General features: G+C 44.3%; 1 protein-coding gene across 1 annotated transcript; it reads left to right on the top strand.

Annotated features, from left to right (window-relative positions):
• Positions 1–3,684: 3,684 nt before the first annotated feature.
• On the top strand, positions 3,685–16,007 carry EREG (epiregulin). The gene is made up of 5 exons (XM_038400260.2): positions 3,685–3,884; positions 12,070–12,156; positions 12,690–12,813; positions 13,664–13,810; positions 15,564–16,007. The coding sequence occupies exons 1-5, from the start codon at positions 3,836–3,838 to the stop codon at positions 15,649–15,651; spliced, it is 495 nt and encodes a 164-aa protein (XP_038256188.1). The 5' UTR covers positions 3,685–3,835; the 3' UTR covers positions 15,652–16,007.
• Positions 16,008–16,291: the final 284 nt, after the last annotated feature.

The following is a 16,291-nucleotide window of genomic DNA, read 5'->3' as shown; positions in this document are numbered from 1 at the left end:
GCGATGAGAAATTATACGCCACAAGATGAAGAAGATTACAAGAACACTACACAAAGATGTTTATATGATGATAATTGTTTTCCTTACATTAAAATTGGAAAGAGGAAATTATAAGGTCATAAGTCAGTGGAAGTGCTGTGGTGATACTGCTTCTCAGGCAGCTTCAAAAATCCCCATATGAACAAATAGTATAGAAATCATTGGAGCTCTCTTTCTTTTAATCAGTGATGTTTGCAGAAGCATGCAATAAAACACTTACTAAAGGGGATCAACCCATGTAAAGAAGAAACAATGCTGTGGGATCAGAAAAGCTGCCATCTATTGACAGCAATGCAGAAATTTGATCTTATTGGGATAAGTGATGACCCTAATGCTGGGGGAATGGGAGGGGAATCACACAGAGACATCATCATTCTGTAGAATGTCTTGGTAGTATGCAAAGCATCTATCTGTCAGCGCTCTGTCCAATCAGAAGACTTACTTTATCATACTTTCCCTAATCCTTGCACAACTTTGAGGAACAGTCTGTGATATCAAAGTACATAGTAACCTACTGCTTTTGCTTAATGTCAGCATTCTTATACTTCCTTGGGGCTTGTCTACACAGGGGAGTTATTCTGGAGTAAGGCTGGGAGTTAATTTCAAGTGCTATGGCTATTCTAGAATAACTCCCTGTGTGGATGCCCTTATTCTGGAGTAAGTGTCCAAAGAGGGAGTCATTCCTGAATAGTTCCTGCAGAATAATTTATCCCAAAATAGCTATTCTGGTCAATTTCTCTGTGTAAACAAGTCCTTCAAAAATGGAGAAATCTATCCACAGATTTTTTAATCAATCTGCTATTAAATTTCACTGTATTGTCACTGCTCAAATCCTTTCACACATTGAGGGAGGTACATCAGATGTTCTGGATTAGGAGAACAGTGACATCTCCTGTGTTCTTAAAGTGAAAATCACAAAGAAAAATGCTTCTGCTACCTTAAACAGACAAAAACTTTGCACCCATGTGAGAGGAGAATGAAGCCTATGCTGATTTGGATAGTTCAAAAAAAAAAAAAAAAAGAAAGGTAACAGAATACACAGCCTTTTACTGAGTTACTGGTCAAATCTAGCCCAGTTCAGTAGTGATCATGAATTGCTATCATCTGATGGCTCTTCAGTTGTATACCCAGGGCCTGGTTTACAATAGCGCCAGTGGCGCCATAAACCGGGCCCATGCTCAGAAGGGGCCCCAGCCTGCTCTGCTTGCACTGTGCCCCGAGACCCCCCCATCCCGCCCACCACTTGTTCCTCCCAGCAAGCCGACGGCTTATCTCTGCCCCCTGGCCGGCCCTCAGTGCACCTCCAGCTCTGGGCAGTCTCTGCTTCCCACCACCTGTGAGGCCCCACCTGGGACTGGTGCAGAAGCCTGGCCAGTCTCGGCCCGTTGTGGGGAGAACAGGTGGGGGGAGGGCTTGACTGGGCCCCTCCAGTCAAGTGGGGCCTGAGGGAGCCTGGCTGATCTCGCCAATCCCGAGGGGCCAGAGTGATTCCCCGTCCCGGGACCAGCCCTGGCTGCACTGGCAATTCAGCCCGGCAGACACAGTCGCCCCCCCCCAACAGGGCCGGTGTGTGTGGCAGGGAGGCAGGGCGTGGGGAGTGGGTCTCTTGAGGGTCTGAGGGGGGGTGGCGCTACTGGGCTGTGAGAGGGTGAGGAAGATCTCTGTGTGTTGGGGCACTAGGCAGTGGGCGTTCTGTGTGGGGGCGCTGGGCAGTTGTGGTGGGGCAGTGGGGGGGGGGCGCTGGGCAGGGGTGGAGTTGTGCAGGGCACTGTGTGGTGCAGCATGGACAACTGTGCATCTGGCAACTGCCGGTTTGTAAACAGTGCCCTTGCACTGGGCTAGGAGGACCACGTCATGCCCCTGGCCGGCCCCTTGCTCTGGGGACCAACACCGCACCGTGCTCCATTGCCCCCATGGAGACCCACAAATATGTTTCGGGCTGGGCCCACGAAAGGTTAATCCGGCCTTGGGTATATATGAAATGAACTGGAGGTCTCAGTGGTACTTAGTGGACTGGTGTTCCCACCACAAAAACCACAACCAGTATTGATACTAATGATCACCCTTGCTGGCAGGCTGTGTACAGGGCCGGAGGCTGAACTACCCTCAGACCTTGAGAGAGGAGCCCTCCAGGTCAAGGTTCGGCAAAAGGGTGGGGTACCTGGCATTTCTCTTGCCTGTGCTGTAATTTAATGGAGCATTTCAGACTCCCGATTCCATGGCAGCCAGATGCTGTACTGCCCTGGTGGGAACATGAGAAATGTAGATAGACCAGAGATTAGATAAAACAGCTGCCAATCCAGCAAGGAGCACTCGTTCTTTTCAAAGCCATTCAAAGAGTGCTCTTGACAACAGAACAGCCAAACAACTCCTCCTACACATGGCGGATACAGACAATGATCAGCCATTGGTCCTTCCTGCTAGGATGAGGTCTCATCCCACTAAATTCGAGGTAGGTAAATTTAGAACAAATAAAAGGAAACCCTCCAGGCAGTGTTCAGTCAACCACTGGCATTTACTGCTGCAGAAAGTTGCAGTCAAGTGCTGGGGCTGGAATTCTTTAGCTGGCTGGCTAATATTATGACCAATAATAACATTTAAAATAACGCTTGCTAAAAGTAAGGACCATGAAACCACATGCTTCAGGGCCTCAGATGACAAGGGCCAGGAAGGAATTCCTTGTCCCTCACCCCAGTACAGTGCTGTGCAAGGGGTGAGGTGCATGGTGAGAGGTTTGGGCTCCTCTCTCCAGCACCAGGTACTCCAGTCACTGCTGGAGTAGAATAAACAACGGCAGATCCAATGTTTCCGCTGTATTCAGGACTCTACTTTACAATGAAAGAGGTGCCGGGGCTCAAGCAATATTTTTACATTCATAACGGGATAGCTCAGTGGCTGGAGCATTGGCCTGCTAAACCCAGGGTTGTCAGTTCAATCCTTGAGGGGACCATTCAGGGATCTGGGCCAAAAATTGGGGATTAGTCCTGCTTTGAGCAGGGGGTTGGACTAGATGACCTCCTGAGGTCCCTTCCAACCCTGATCTTCTATGACAAGGATGCAGCCTCACAGGTGCTGGGGCTCTGACCTGCCAAGCCGGGAGGTGCCAGGGCTCAGCTCTGGCACAAATCAAGCACTGACTGTGTTGATTCTTGCAGAGACCGAGGCCAGACTGAGTCCATGCCTACCCTGAGCGACAGGGGTGTAAAGCGAGAGCAACTCCATGGGAGCCCCTGGAGCCTCTCCAGAAGGGCAGGGGCCTTGGAGCAGAATTGCAGCCCCCCCACCTGTGGGCCGCTCTCATTTGCCACCGTGTAAACCCGGACTAAGTCCATTGCCGGCGGGGGGAGGCAGCTACTCCAGATCTACCGCGGGGTAACTGAGAGCAGAATTTGGCCCCCTTTTTTCCAGCTTTCCTTCCCTTCCTGCCCTTCCGCCCGCAGCTTCTGCCTTGCCGCAGGTGCCTGCTTCTCGCCGAGCCCAGCGGCAGCGGCTGTTCCTCTGGCCCCGGCCGGGCGCCCCTGCGGCGTGGAGCTAGCCCGGGGACAGGGTCCTGGCGCCCCGGGGCGCTCCGCTGCCTGGGCTGGGAGGAGCGGAGGCGGAGGCGGAGGAGGGATTCCCCGGCCGGCCGCGGCGGAGCGGCTCGCTGAAGCAATCCTCCCCGGGGCGCCGGCACAGGGATTTCGTCACGGGGAGGGAAACTCAAGCCGCGGCTTCCGCCGCCTCCCAGGCAGGGTATAAAGGGCGCGGCGGCGGCGGCGGCGGCCGGGAGCCGGATCGGGATCGGGATCGGTGCGGGATGGACGCCGGGGGCTGCCCGAGGGTGCGGAGCGCGCTGCTTGGCCTCGGTAAGCGGCGCCCTTGGGAGCCCCCAGGGAAGGGCGCGGGGCAGGCTCTGGCGTGGCCCGCTGCCGCCGCTGGGAGCGGGGCAACCGCAGCCGGGCGCCCCCCGCCGCGTGTCCTCCCCGCGGGTGTCCTCTCCGTCGCCGCGGCAGGCGGCCGGGAAGGTCCCGCTCGACTCGGGCGGCCCGAGCCTGCCGGGCTGCTTTGGCTGGAGCCCTGGGGCCAAATGGCTGGGGGCTGGGGGCTGTTGCTGGGGCTGGGGCTCGCCGGTTCCTGGCAAGGCTTTAGCACGTTTAGGGCCAGGCGTCCTCCGCCCGGAGCAGTAGCTGAGCCTGGCCCCGGGGAACTGGGTGGCCTTGCTTGGGGAGTCAGGTGGCCGGTGAAGGTACCGCATCTGGCCCTTGTAGGTCTCCCCAAGGTCGCCCTTGTTTTCAGCCGCCTCGTGGTTTTAGAAAATATTAATCCCTTGGGGGGGGGGACAAAAAACAATTTTGTGTTCAGTTGTATGCAGGGTAGCTGTAGCCCTGTTGGTCCCAGGATATTGGAGAGAGGCGGTTCCTGGGGCAACATCTTCTATTGGACCAACTAAATTATAATCATAATATTAGCCAGCCAGCTAAAGAATTCCAGCCCCAGCACTTGATGCTCCAAAGCGTCTCTCTCTCATCCACAGACGTTGGTCCACTAAAAGATGTTTCTCCACCCATCTCATCTCTCTATTTCTTGGGATCTGAGCAGCAAGCCGGGCTTTTAAAATCTCAGGACTATCCTTGCAGTCTCATGAAGACAAAACTCCCGTTGACCTCAATGAGAGCTTTGACAGGTTTCAGAGGAGCCGCCCTGTTGGCCTGTATTCGCAAAAAGGAAAGGAGGACTTGTGGCACCTTAGACTAACAAATTTATTTGAGCATAAGCTTTCATGAGCTACAGCTCACTTCATCGGATGCATGCAGTGGAAAATACCTGATGAAGTGAGCCGTAGCTCACGAAAGCTTGTGCTCAAATAAATTTGTTAGTCTCTAAGGTGCCACAAGTACTCCTTTTCTTAATGAGAGCTTTGCATCTGTAAGGACTGTGGGATCCCGCCCTCTAAATATGGTGTAATCATCATCCCATTCAGAGAAGATCCTGCAGTCTTTAACTCTCGGTGACCTCAATGGGAGGTTTTCCCAGGACAGACTGAAGGGTAAGGGTCTGCTTTCTTCTCATAAAATGGTGACCAGTTTCCCCTGATGTCTAGGTTCTTCACCTTTTCAGTGCAGTGCAGTTCAGTAATAAAATCAGTGCATGTCTGAAAGTTTGGCAAAGCTATGGGCGCCTAACCTGTGCATCTGTAGAGCTGGGACCCACGTTGATGGAGCAATAGCAAATGCTTGTACTGCACCTTTGCTGGGCAGTGGTAGTGGTGACCCATGCTTATTGCTGCAAACTGACCAACTAAGAGCATGACTTAGCTTTGGTGCAAGGAAGATCAGAATCGGGCCCAGTGGGAGTTGTGCCCAGGTATCTGAGGGCCGAGTTGGGCCCAAAGTGTTTGAAAACACCATTCATTGCTCTGTAATTCCAAAGTCTATTTTAATGTCTACAATGGGTTGTTAATTGAGACATTAAATAATAGAATTACATTGTTACCATACACCTAGTGCTTTTGAGCCTTCGCAAAGGTGCTTAGCTACTTCATTGCAGCACTTAATTACAGAGCGGCTGTTTCATCATCTGCCAAGCCTATTTCAGCATGAGCTCATCTGTTTCTGTTTTCCACATTTACTTCCATGCCACTTTATATTCCAGCTATTATACCACCATTTTATTTGCCATCACGTTACAAATAAGCCATGGGCCTTTGTGATCTGGGCATCAACTGTTGCCAGCACAAGGATGACATAGAAATGTGTTGTGCAAATGTCTGTGAACCAATGTCTCTTTTGGCGTGCGTAAAAGCCCCTAGTAAAAAGGCTAGATTTGACCACCCTTACTCACAGAGGGCCAGATTGTGATATGCCACGTTAAACTGAGTTGAATAGTGTGTTACTCTACAAATGGACCCACTGGCTTCAGTGGAAGTAAGATGCTCCTCAGTAAGAGCCAGAGTACTTCACTCTGGCCTATGGAAGAAGAATGTGCCTCCTGAAATGTACTCTACATTCCTAGTTTTGGAGGGGATGTGTCTTTCCTGCTGCCTCTCTTAAACCCTAGTCTATTTCATGACAGAATCTTATAAAACAATTCAGAGAAATTACTGTGGGCCACAGTGTGATCCTCTTATTCATACTGAAGAGCTCCTTCCCCCTCAGAAGTTGTCCCAGTCAGACCTTGATGCTGCTTATAGAAGTAAGGCGTTACTACTTGATGAGCATATGGGTCTGATAGTCTGGCCTTTTGTGATCTAAAGTTATGGTCCAGAATCTTTAAACCTCTTGAACGATTCCTCAGCTGATTTAGAGCACTAATGTAAAGGTGAACTTGTGTTCAGGAAGGTAAACCTGGAAAGGAATCATTAGCATGGATTTTGGAGCCCTGCGATAAAGGCTTATTTTTGCCTACAACACTTGTAGCCAGTCCTGTAAAAAAACTAACTAAAGAGATATTAACTAGGAAAAGAAACCTTATTTATAAGGTTAAAGCAGCTAAACAATCAAATTGAGGGCATTATCACCGTGAGGCAGGCTGAGAGATGATAGTAGCTGTTATAACATGCAAGCTTTATATGTCCTTTAGGGCTAACCCAAGCTAAACAGCTGGGGACCCTTTGTTTATGCTTAGAAATCTTCCTCTTGGACTTCAAGCAGCATTGGGATACTAATTCCTTCTTAACAGGGATTTTTTCCCCCTTCTCCAGCATTCAAGCTGTGATGGGATGGGGGCTCGTGCACAACCCTCTTCATAGATGTGGGGAAGCAATCAACAAAGTCTCTTGCCTACTGATGTTCCACAGTCCATAGTGTCTATAGGCCTTTTTTTGTTGGGAAGGAGATAACCCCTCTTGTGGTTATTTCACATTTGGTAATGCTTCTCTGTGGTTTTACAGTCTTGGCAAACGTTTGTTCTGTAACTATAAACACACTTAAACATTCACTTTTATAACATGGGATACAGATATAACATGCAGCATCCTACAAGCATTCCATAAAGTTTAAGCACATTCTTATAACTCTCTAATATCTATTTTAACAATACTAACTCAGAGACGAGCCAAACAACTATGCGTTTGTAAGCGATCAGTGAGGTTGAATGGCGTTGGGATGAGCTGGCACTTGATCTGCCAGCGTCACAGTGATAATGCCCTCAATTTGATTTTCCATAATCCCCATTTAAAGATGCACCAAATTATACTGAATTAAAAGATTAGCTCATCTCCACCACTAACCTACATTCAAATGTAATGAAATGCAAATGTGCTAATTAACATACATTAACACGTTCCACTGATGACAGTGGAAACTTTTTCCAAAGACACTTTCCCAGAGGTGCACTGGGAGGAATTCAGACAGCACATACTAAGTGTGGACATTATAAAATACACCATTACTTTTAATAGGCCCAATCCTGCCCCCTTTTGACGTCAAAGGCAGTTTTGCCATTGACTTCAATGGGTGTAAGATCAAGTCCCAAGTGAAATGAAGTGATTAGTGAATTATGCCTTCCATGAACAAACTGCTACACAGCATGGCCCAGAATTTAGCGGTAAAACACATTCATTTGTGCCAGCCTAATTTATGCACCCAAATATTAGATGTGCCCACACAACTACCTGACTTACACATGTACATTTGGAACTTGCACAGCTAAGTCACTTGCACACAGTTATTTATGTGTGCATAGCTTTCTCTCTCTTGTACTGTATTGAAATGTGGGGCGTGTGACCTTGCTAACCATGGTCAGGAATGTTCCTCCATGTTAAATTCATATATTACTGATGACAAGTAAAACCTGAAAGTGACAAAATGACATTTGAGAAACTATTTCAAAAATAAAAAGATTGGCCGATATTGCCTTAAAATGGGTTTAAATTTGCTGGAAGGATGTGATGTAGATAACTGAGAATCAGGACCATTGTAATTGGAACATATTAGAATTACTTTTACCTAAGACCATACTGACCACTCTTGGTAGCTGTTGCATATTGCACGTCTATTACGGAAAATGCCTGGTATACCACCCTTGGTCTGATTCTCTTCACCCCACACTTGGTCAACAGAATTAAGATTCCAGTAAGGCAGCCTGCAAGTATGACACTGCTAACTTTTCATAAAGCAGGAAAAAGCGTTCCATTTACATTCCAGCCATGCAGCAATAAATGTAAAAGTAACATTCCAGTGAATCAGTAATAAATACCCACCATCTCGCTACACTCTGCAATACAAGATAACAGTATTTACTTACTGATCAAGGTAGTGATATTAATACAAACAGGACCCCACCTTTCCCAGATTCCTCATTCGACACTCAACATAGCAGCAATAGACACATGCGCATTGTGAAATTAACAGCCACCAGGAGGTAGTAATTATGGGAAAGGCTCTCCGCTTCGATCTACAATGCAGATTCCTTATCCACAACCCGGATCTCGTTTGCACTCCCATTGACGTCATTGGGAATTGCGTGCATGGAAAAAGGCCAGAATGTGAAACAAAGATCCCCCGTGCAGATTGGAGAGGAGAATTTTGTCCTAATGCCAGAAGATACAAAGGTATATCTGAAAAGGTACTTGCTATGTTGTGCCTTTGTAATGAACTTCTCTTCCCCACCCATCTGCAATCTCCTAACAAAGGAGCCCATCAGCTATTCTGCATAGGCAGAAAGTGACACATTTTAGTCTGGGCTCTGACATTGGTGGATTATTTTGTCTCTTTCTGTTGCTTAAATATGCATGTGTTCGCTGTCTCAGAATGGACAGTACTGGGCCACATTGAAGGGAAGTGTTGATAGGAGACACCTGGTACATCATTCAGGACTAAAGGAAATTGCAGCTTTTGCTCATACAGGGATTTCTCACTCTTTAGTTAGGGTTTTTAGTAAGGCCACTGGTGTAAATCCATCAGAAATCTCTTAATTTTAGCAGAGTCATTCTGGATTTACAATAGTGTAAATGAGATCAGAATCATACCTATTTTTCTTTTTCACCCGACAGAGCCTAATGTCTACAAAGGATCTAGAGCCTCTTGGGTTAAATTCTACTTTCTGGTACATAATGCACAGCCCGCATTGGCTTCAGTGGGAATTGTCTGTGTGAACCTATAAGGCAGAATTTGGCTTATGCTATTCTCTAGAGAGCAGGTGAAGCTGGTCTCTTAAATTCACACAATTTTTGTGGGTGTGAGATGAGTTGGGTTAGTTGACACTTATACATTCAACATTATCCCTGTGGTACAGTAGTGTGAGTGGGGTGCTTTTGAAAACCCCACTCACTACCATTGATTTCAATGGGAGCAGAGTTCGGCCAATGTTGAGCGCTCTTAAAAATCTCTGCATCAGTACCCAACTACCAGGGGCAAGCATTGTGAGTCAAGGATCTTGTACAGGTAAACCTCCCATTCAAGGAGATATTTAGTTGGGGAAGGAGCTCAGGATTTGGTCTGTGTTTTGGTCAAAGTCCTCAGCTGGTGTAAATAAACATAGCTCTACTGTAATAAATGCAGCAACATTGATTGACACCAGCTGATGATCTGGCTCTTTGTTTCTAAATGTGAATTCAATTGAAAGGTCAGGTTTTGGGGTATTTTGTTTTTTCCCAAAAGCACTATGCGTTGGGGTAACACTGCTCCACTCAGTCAAATGGTCCCATTGAAGTCAATGTCCAATGCTCACTGCCTTTGAAAAACCCACCTCGTAAAGGAAACCCACCTGGAGCCCTTCTCCACTCCCATCTCATGCAATGGGAGTTTTGGCTGAGTAATGCTGGTAGGATTTAATTTTCATTGATTTGGAATATTTTTAATGGCTTTTTAAAAAACAAAAACAAAAAAAAAAACCAACAACCGTTTCTCTTCCTGTGACATAAAACTGTTCTAATGGCTTCCCCCTACCCCCTGGCAAAATAGGAATCTATGCCCACTTTTCCCATTACACTAGCTATACTAGATAAAGATGTAAACTGAGTAATAGTCTAATTGTTTCATTAAAATGTTGGGTTTCAGAATAGAAAGTGACAAATATATATTTTAAGAGGGACAGAATTGACATGGTTCATGTTAAATACATTGCACTTGGAAAAGTCTTGTTAACTGAAATGAAGGAGAAAAGGGAAGCCTATTAGCAATAGTATAAAATGGAGTGGCAGCAGGAAGTCCGTAATCATTCTGGAACTGACGTGGCTGAAACATAAGGAAACTTTCTAATAACTGGAAGTTTAATAAAAAGGATGATCGCGAAATTATGAAGGCACACTCCCTTCATTAGGCACACATGACCTGACAAGTCGAAAGATGCTCGCAGCCCAAAGGCAAAGACAGAAATTACAGACTGCAATGGAATGGGGCTGACAATTAAACAGTTCATGAGCGGGTTAGCTTGTGACCACAGCAAAGCGGATTTCGTGACCAGTTTGGGCAAAGATGATTATTCATCATGGGACTTCCGAATATTTGTAAGGATTAGTATAGAAACCTGTGCAGGGATGCACATTCCATTGATGGAATACCTGAAATCTATACGTGGGCAATACCTTCTAACTCGAAGGACACCAGAGTGCTTTACAAACTATCTCTAGTATTTCCCCTCATTGCTATAATGTGGCCACCTCTGCTATGCAAATGCAACAGCCATTCTGTGTCAGCAATACTGCACTATGTGGATTTCTGGAGGTGAACTGAAGGGAAATGTACCCAGTTTAAACTACAGAGCCAGAGGCTAGTCACACTTTTCCTGGGATCTTGTTCCTATTTCTAAATGGTTCACAAACCAATACACATGCAAATACAGCTGGAATTTTCCAAGGCACTGAAGGGAGTTAGGCACTTAACACCCATTGATGTTCAATGGTGACTGAGTGCCTGACTTCCTTAGGCAACACTGATAATCCCCACCTACATGTGATTGCATGCACAAATGGGATATTTATGTGCACAGATGGCCAGTTAAGTATCTAACTAGCCACTTGAATGAGCAAATATCTAGCTTGTGATCTCAGGCCTGATAACCATGTGTGTGGTATAAAATCAAACCCTTGGTGACCAATTTTCACACAGGCATCATCTGAGCAGATGTTGTCCCCTAAACCCCAGAGTAGGGTGTTTGGTTCAATGCTGAGTCAGCAGAAAGAGTACCATCTGCTGAGTCACCAATGCTTCCCGCAGCATCTGGGGGGTTTCCTTTTAAAACTCCTCTTCAGTACTTGACCTATTTTGGTCTTGCTTGATTTATGACTTCTAACAAGATTAGTCTCCCCATTAACTTCAATTGGGCAAGCCCAGGGAATGGGAGTCTAGCATTTAAAAACAAATTTATTTAGGAGATCAGCCAAAACTTTAAAAGGTAAATGGCAGTGAAGATGTGAACTTTCTCGTATTTTGAGTGCAAATTTCATGTGAGGAGTTCCTATTGCATCGATGGAGTATGTACATCCCAGTGTAGCATTTGGTACTTAGTTAGATCAGTGTGAGATCCATAGCCCCAAATCAGCAAAATGTCTAAGCACATGCTTAAGTTCCATTGAAGTCAATGGGATTTCAGCATGTGCTTAAAGGTAAGCATGTGCTTAAGTGTTTTTTACATAGTCAGTACCCATGTTCGTGAGGCTCATACCACTGAGGCTGCAGTCAGAACATGGGTCAAATCCTGCTCCCCTTCTCATTCATAGAATCCCAATTCAACAAAGCATTTAAGCACATATTTAAATTCATCCCTACTGAACCTAGCAGTTAAACACAGGTTTAAATTAATCCCTATTCCTATCACTATGTACTTTGCTGAATTGGGGCCATAGACCTCCAACATGGTGGTTTTATTATTGATTATTGCATTTTAGTATTTGTGTTTGGATTGGTTGATCCTAAGGACCATACCTGTATCTGTTCTCTGGTTATATTAGTAGGCTTACGTTGAGATTACGATTAAACTCCAGAAATAAATAAATAAACTCTCTCAAACTGATAAGTACTCCAAATACTATAACTAGAAGAGATTCCTCCAACACCACTTTTATTTCTTTGCACCATTAATAGGAATTTTTGTTATTTGTCTGTCCCATAGGCTTTTATCTATTGCAAGCTGTCGTTGGTACAACAGTGATCCCGTTATGTGAACCAAATGAAATGGAAAACTGTACAACAGCGCTGAGTAAGTATGACATTTTAACACTGCCTCTTTAAAGACATGGCCCGTTCAGCAAAAGTCTTCAGCATCTGGCAATCCCCATTTTTCTCAGTGGGAGCTGAGCACTTTTAAAAACAAAGTGAGTTAATATTTTAGGGCCTGCAAGGTGCTGGGGCTGAGAAGGGTTCCAAAAGGTACTAAGCATCAGGCAGGATCCAACCCTGAGTATCTACTGCCTTTTATTAAACCGAAAGTGTTAAATAATTATGCCTCAGAAAACAATTCACTGTGGTACAGTATCAACTGAAATAGCTACTCTTCTATCCAGAATTTCCACTAGAAAAACCAGTCGGTGGGATTTTCAAAACCCATCTCAAGGGTTTGGCTGCCTAAACCCGATTTATTTTAATGGGAATTGGCTTTGAAAATTTCAGCCCTAGCCTAGGTTTCATAAGAATAAATGCAAATGATACTGATAAACTCTGAGCAGTGTTAAGAAATGCAGGCAAAATGATTGCAAAAAAGACTAACAAAACATTAACCAAATCTACTTCTAGTTCAGACGGAGAATAACCCGCGGGTGGCTCAAGTTGGGATAACCAGATGCAAGGCTGAAATGCAAGACTACTGCTTCCACGGGCAGTGCATGTACCTTGTGGACTTAGACGAACATTACTGTAGGTAAGAGGAAATTTGTAGAATACCATTTTGCATTTCTTCCTGAGTTCGAGTGCATACGTGAATTACATGCAATTGCATGAACTGGCTTTGATCTCTCCTTTCACCTGCTTTCAGACTCTGTCACATGAAAATCAAAAGCAATTTAGGGCACTGATGCAGTGAGGTATTTAAGCACTTGCCAAACTTTAAGCATATGAGTAATCCCCTTGACTTCAATGGGACTTGAATTCAGTGGTTTGAACTGACTGCAGTCAATTGGACTATGTGTGCATAAACTTAAGCACATGCTTAAATATCTTACTGAATCAGGACCTGAACCTGGAGAGGGAAAAACCAAAATAATGGCAAGTCGCATAGGATGGCCCATTATTATAGATCTTAATCTAGTCATTGGTCAATCATTTGCAGCAATGCGTAAGTCACTTACGCTGGTGTAAATGAGGAGTAACTCTCTGGATTTACACCAGTGGAAGAGAGGAAAATGTGCCCAACAACTTCTACATGCAGCATCTGACTTCCCAAGCCTGGTTTGAGCCAAACAGCCCATTGTTTCTTTATGAGCTTTGCCTCCACATGGCCCTGCACGCTAAGATCCTGGATCTCTTATGAAGGCATTACCCTCTTCCCAGAGATGCTAGAGCAATGGGGTTTATTGAGAAACGAATTCAATCCTAGAAATTAGACATGGAAAGGAGCTGTTAGATCATCTGGTCTTGCATGTGCCATTGTATGATTGTTCTCTGCAGGAAATTTTCTGGAGCTTCCCCATCCATAGTCATCCATATTGATATTAGGTTTCAAACCAGCATGGTGTATTTTTCTATAACAGTGACTTCTTTTGTTTTTTCAGGTGTGATGTAGGCTTCTCCGGGGTCCGATGTGTGCATTCAGAACTTCTCAAACAGCACTTGAGCAAAGAATATTTGGCACTGACCATTATTTTAATCCTATTTTTCCTCATTACAATCTTGGTTACAACATACTACTTATACAAATGGTAAGGGACTCTCATATTTACTGTGTGCTCTTAAAATATGACCCAGCTTCTCCAGCTAGGGAGAGAAGCTTTGGTTTTAACGAAGATGTTAGATGAGGAGTTCACAAAGAAGTCACATGGAGATTTTTTTTCTTCTTGATTACATTAAGTTTTTTTCAGATATTGTGCATGCCTATTACACTGCGCTTATTTACTTAACTACTTTTGAAAAAGGTGGATTAATTATGTTTGCTTTGGCTACATGATCATAAATGAAACTGTGTCTTTGCCAAAATGTATGATACATTGTTGGCATCCTGAATAGCACTAGTTCAAACAATGGACTCGTATTCCTAGGGCATAGCTCTATCCACTGAATATAGAGAGAAACTAGAAGGAAAACCATCTGGGGCCATGCCCGTAATCCGGACAGCAGGAAGTGTCTGCTCACCCTTCTCTGTAAGGATATAGGGGCAGTTCTATGGAACCACCACTAGATGGGTCACAGACTTGGCTGAGTCCTGTGGCACCTTATAGACTAACAGACGTATGGGAGCATAAACTGTTAGTCTATAAGGTGCCACAGGACTCTTTGCCACTTTTACAGTTCCAGACTAACACAGCTACCCCCTCTGATACTTGACTCAGTATCTACTCTAGACTACTCAGGTTCTGACTCCTGGTGATGAAACAGCCAAGCCAGACAGGTTTCCACTTGTATAGAAAATCTAAATGCTTAAGTAAAAATAAGCAATAACTAAGCAAAAAGAATAAAAGGGGGTTAATGTCAAATAATCACCTTAATCTAGTTACCAGGTTGGTCCAACATAACCATTAAACCAACTGTTCTTTATAAGCGATCTAATACATTTGGTATCACGGGATGTATGTTCAGCAGTCAACATTATCCATCTCCAGGCCAATTGGTATTTTTATATATACTGCAGAATGGCTGAGACAGGGAGGTTCACATCACTCCCGGGTTGAAGACTACACTCTGATGCTAGTTCAGGCAACTAGTTCTCCAAACTATGGGTGGTTAGGTGACAGCAAATCTTTCCCTATCCCTAGTAGGGTTCTATGAAATGTTCCAGCATAACTCAAAACAACATAATTTGTTGCACTTTACAATTCAAAGGAATAGCATAGATGAAGATAACATGATTTCTCAGTATTAAATACACAACTTCTAATGTGTACTATGTGATCTTTCAAATAGCAAGATTATTTAACCTAGGGCTGTTGTGGGTATTTTACCTAATCTCTGGGTGCTGTTTGCAGTTAAATTCTGTGGTTCCGTTGTGTGCATATATGCACACCCTCTCATTACTAGCAATCTGCTGGAGTTCAAAACAATTCCAAGGGCAAGAACACTAAAATGGAGGCATCCCTCTCCTAACAAAACGTAGAAAAAGGAAACAAACCCCCAAAAGGTCAATACTTATGCAGGAGGCTTGTTGTATCTGTTGTGGTTTAATTCAGGTCTATGGTTGAAATGGTTAGCTGGTGATTTTTCCTTGGTTCAGTTGTTGAACATAAGCTCTAGCCAGCCAGCAGAAGTCTAGCACTTCATGGGATTTAAGAAAGTGCTTATGTACTTTGTTGAACAGGGAAGTTTTTTGCTCAGCATCTTGTAGGATGGAAGCCTCTATGGAGAAGTGGAATAAGTGTTAGAGTTGCTAAGTGGCCTTTTCTTTTAGGCAGAGTTATGCGTTTCATTGCTTTTTCTCTGGACGCAACATTTTAACAATCTCTCTGATCTTAATATTTCCAGGTACCAAAACAAGAAGGAGAGGCAAGCCAAAAACCAAGAATACAAGGAGGTTGATGTCCATGAGAAGAATCCAGTGCTGCTTCCCTAGTGAAGGGGGAGAGAAACCCACACACAGACCAAGAATTTGTCAGCTCGCAGCTATTTAATATTAACCTTATTTTCTTAATATTTATATGTTCTAAACAAAACAATTTAAATTTGTATTAATCAGAATCAATATACAGGTCAAAAATGGATTTTTTTTAGTATAAATATTTGAATGTCTTTATTTTTAATGTTTTTTTATTTTTATTTTTTTATTTTAATGTTGAATATTTAATACTATCCAATGTGGAGATAAAAAAGATCCTACCTCTATGTAGAATTATACATAGATATATATTTTTATAAAAAATGTAAGCTTTTTGCCAGTAATAGCTGGCCTACCAAAATACTTGGTTTTTTTAAAAAAAATGCAATTTTGTATTTGTTCATGTGAACATAATGAATGTACTTATGCTTCTTAAAATTGGTTGAATGAATGTGGTGTAACAATGGCAGGCAGTTTACCTGATCCATGCACTCTCCCTCAGGGAAGTTTCAGATAATCAGACATGAAAACATGGAAAGTACCTCTGGCCCTGGGAAATGTTGTTCCTCTATTCAGACAGATGTTGAGTGCTAGTTTGTAGTTGGCGGTGTATTGTCATATATTTGCATCATGTTACGTTTCATACCTATGCAGGGGG

This window comes from Dermochelys coriacea, chromosome 4 (genome assembly GCF_009764565.3).
Source record: "Dermochelys coriacea isolate rDerCor1 chromosome 4, rDerCor1.pri.v4, whole genome shotgun sequence".
NCBI classification, from domain to species: domain Eukaryota; kingdom Metazoa; phylum Chordata; order Testudines; family Dermochelyidae; genus Dermochelys; species Dermochelys coriacea.
Note: the sequence above shows the minus strand (reverse complement) of the source record. Positions and strands in the feature narration are given on the sequence as shown.

Coding starts and splice junctions, on each gene's coding strand:
- EREG (XM_038400260.2), top strand. CDS start 3,836: ATGGACGCCGGGGGCTGCCCGAGGGTGCGGAGCGCGCTGCTTGGCCTC. Junction 12,157..12,689: donor AAACTGTACAACAGCGCTGA/GTAAGTATGACA, acceptor ATCTACTTCTAG/TTCAGACGGAGAATAACCCG. Junction 13,811..15,563: donor ACATACTACTTATACAAATG/GTAAGGGACTCT, acceptor TAATATTTCCAG/GTACCAAAACAAGAAGGAGA.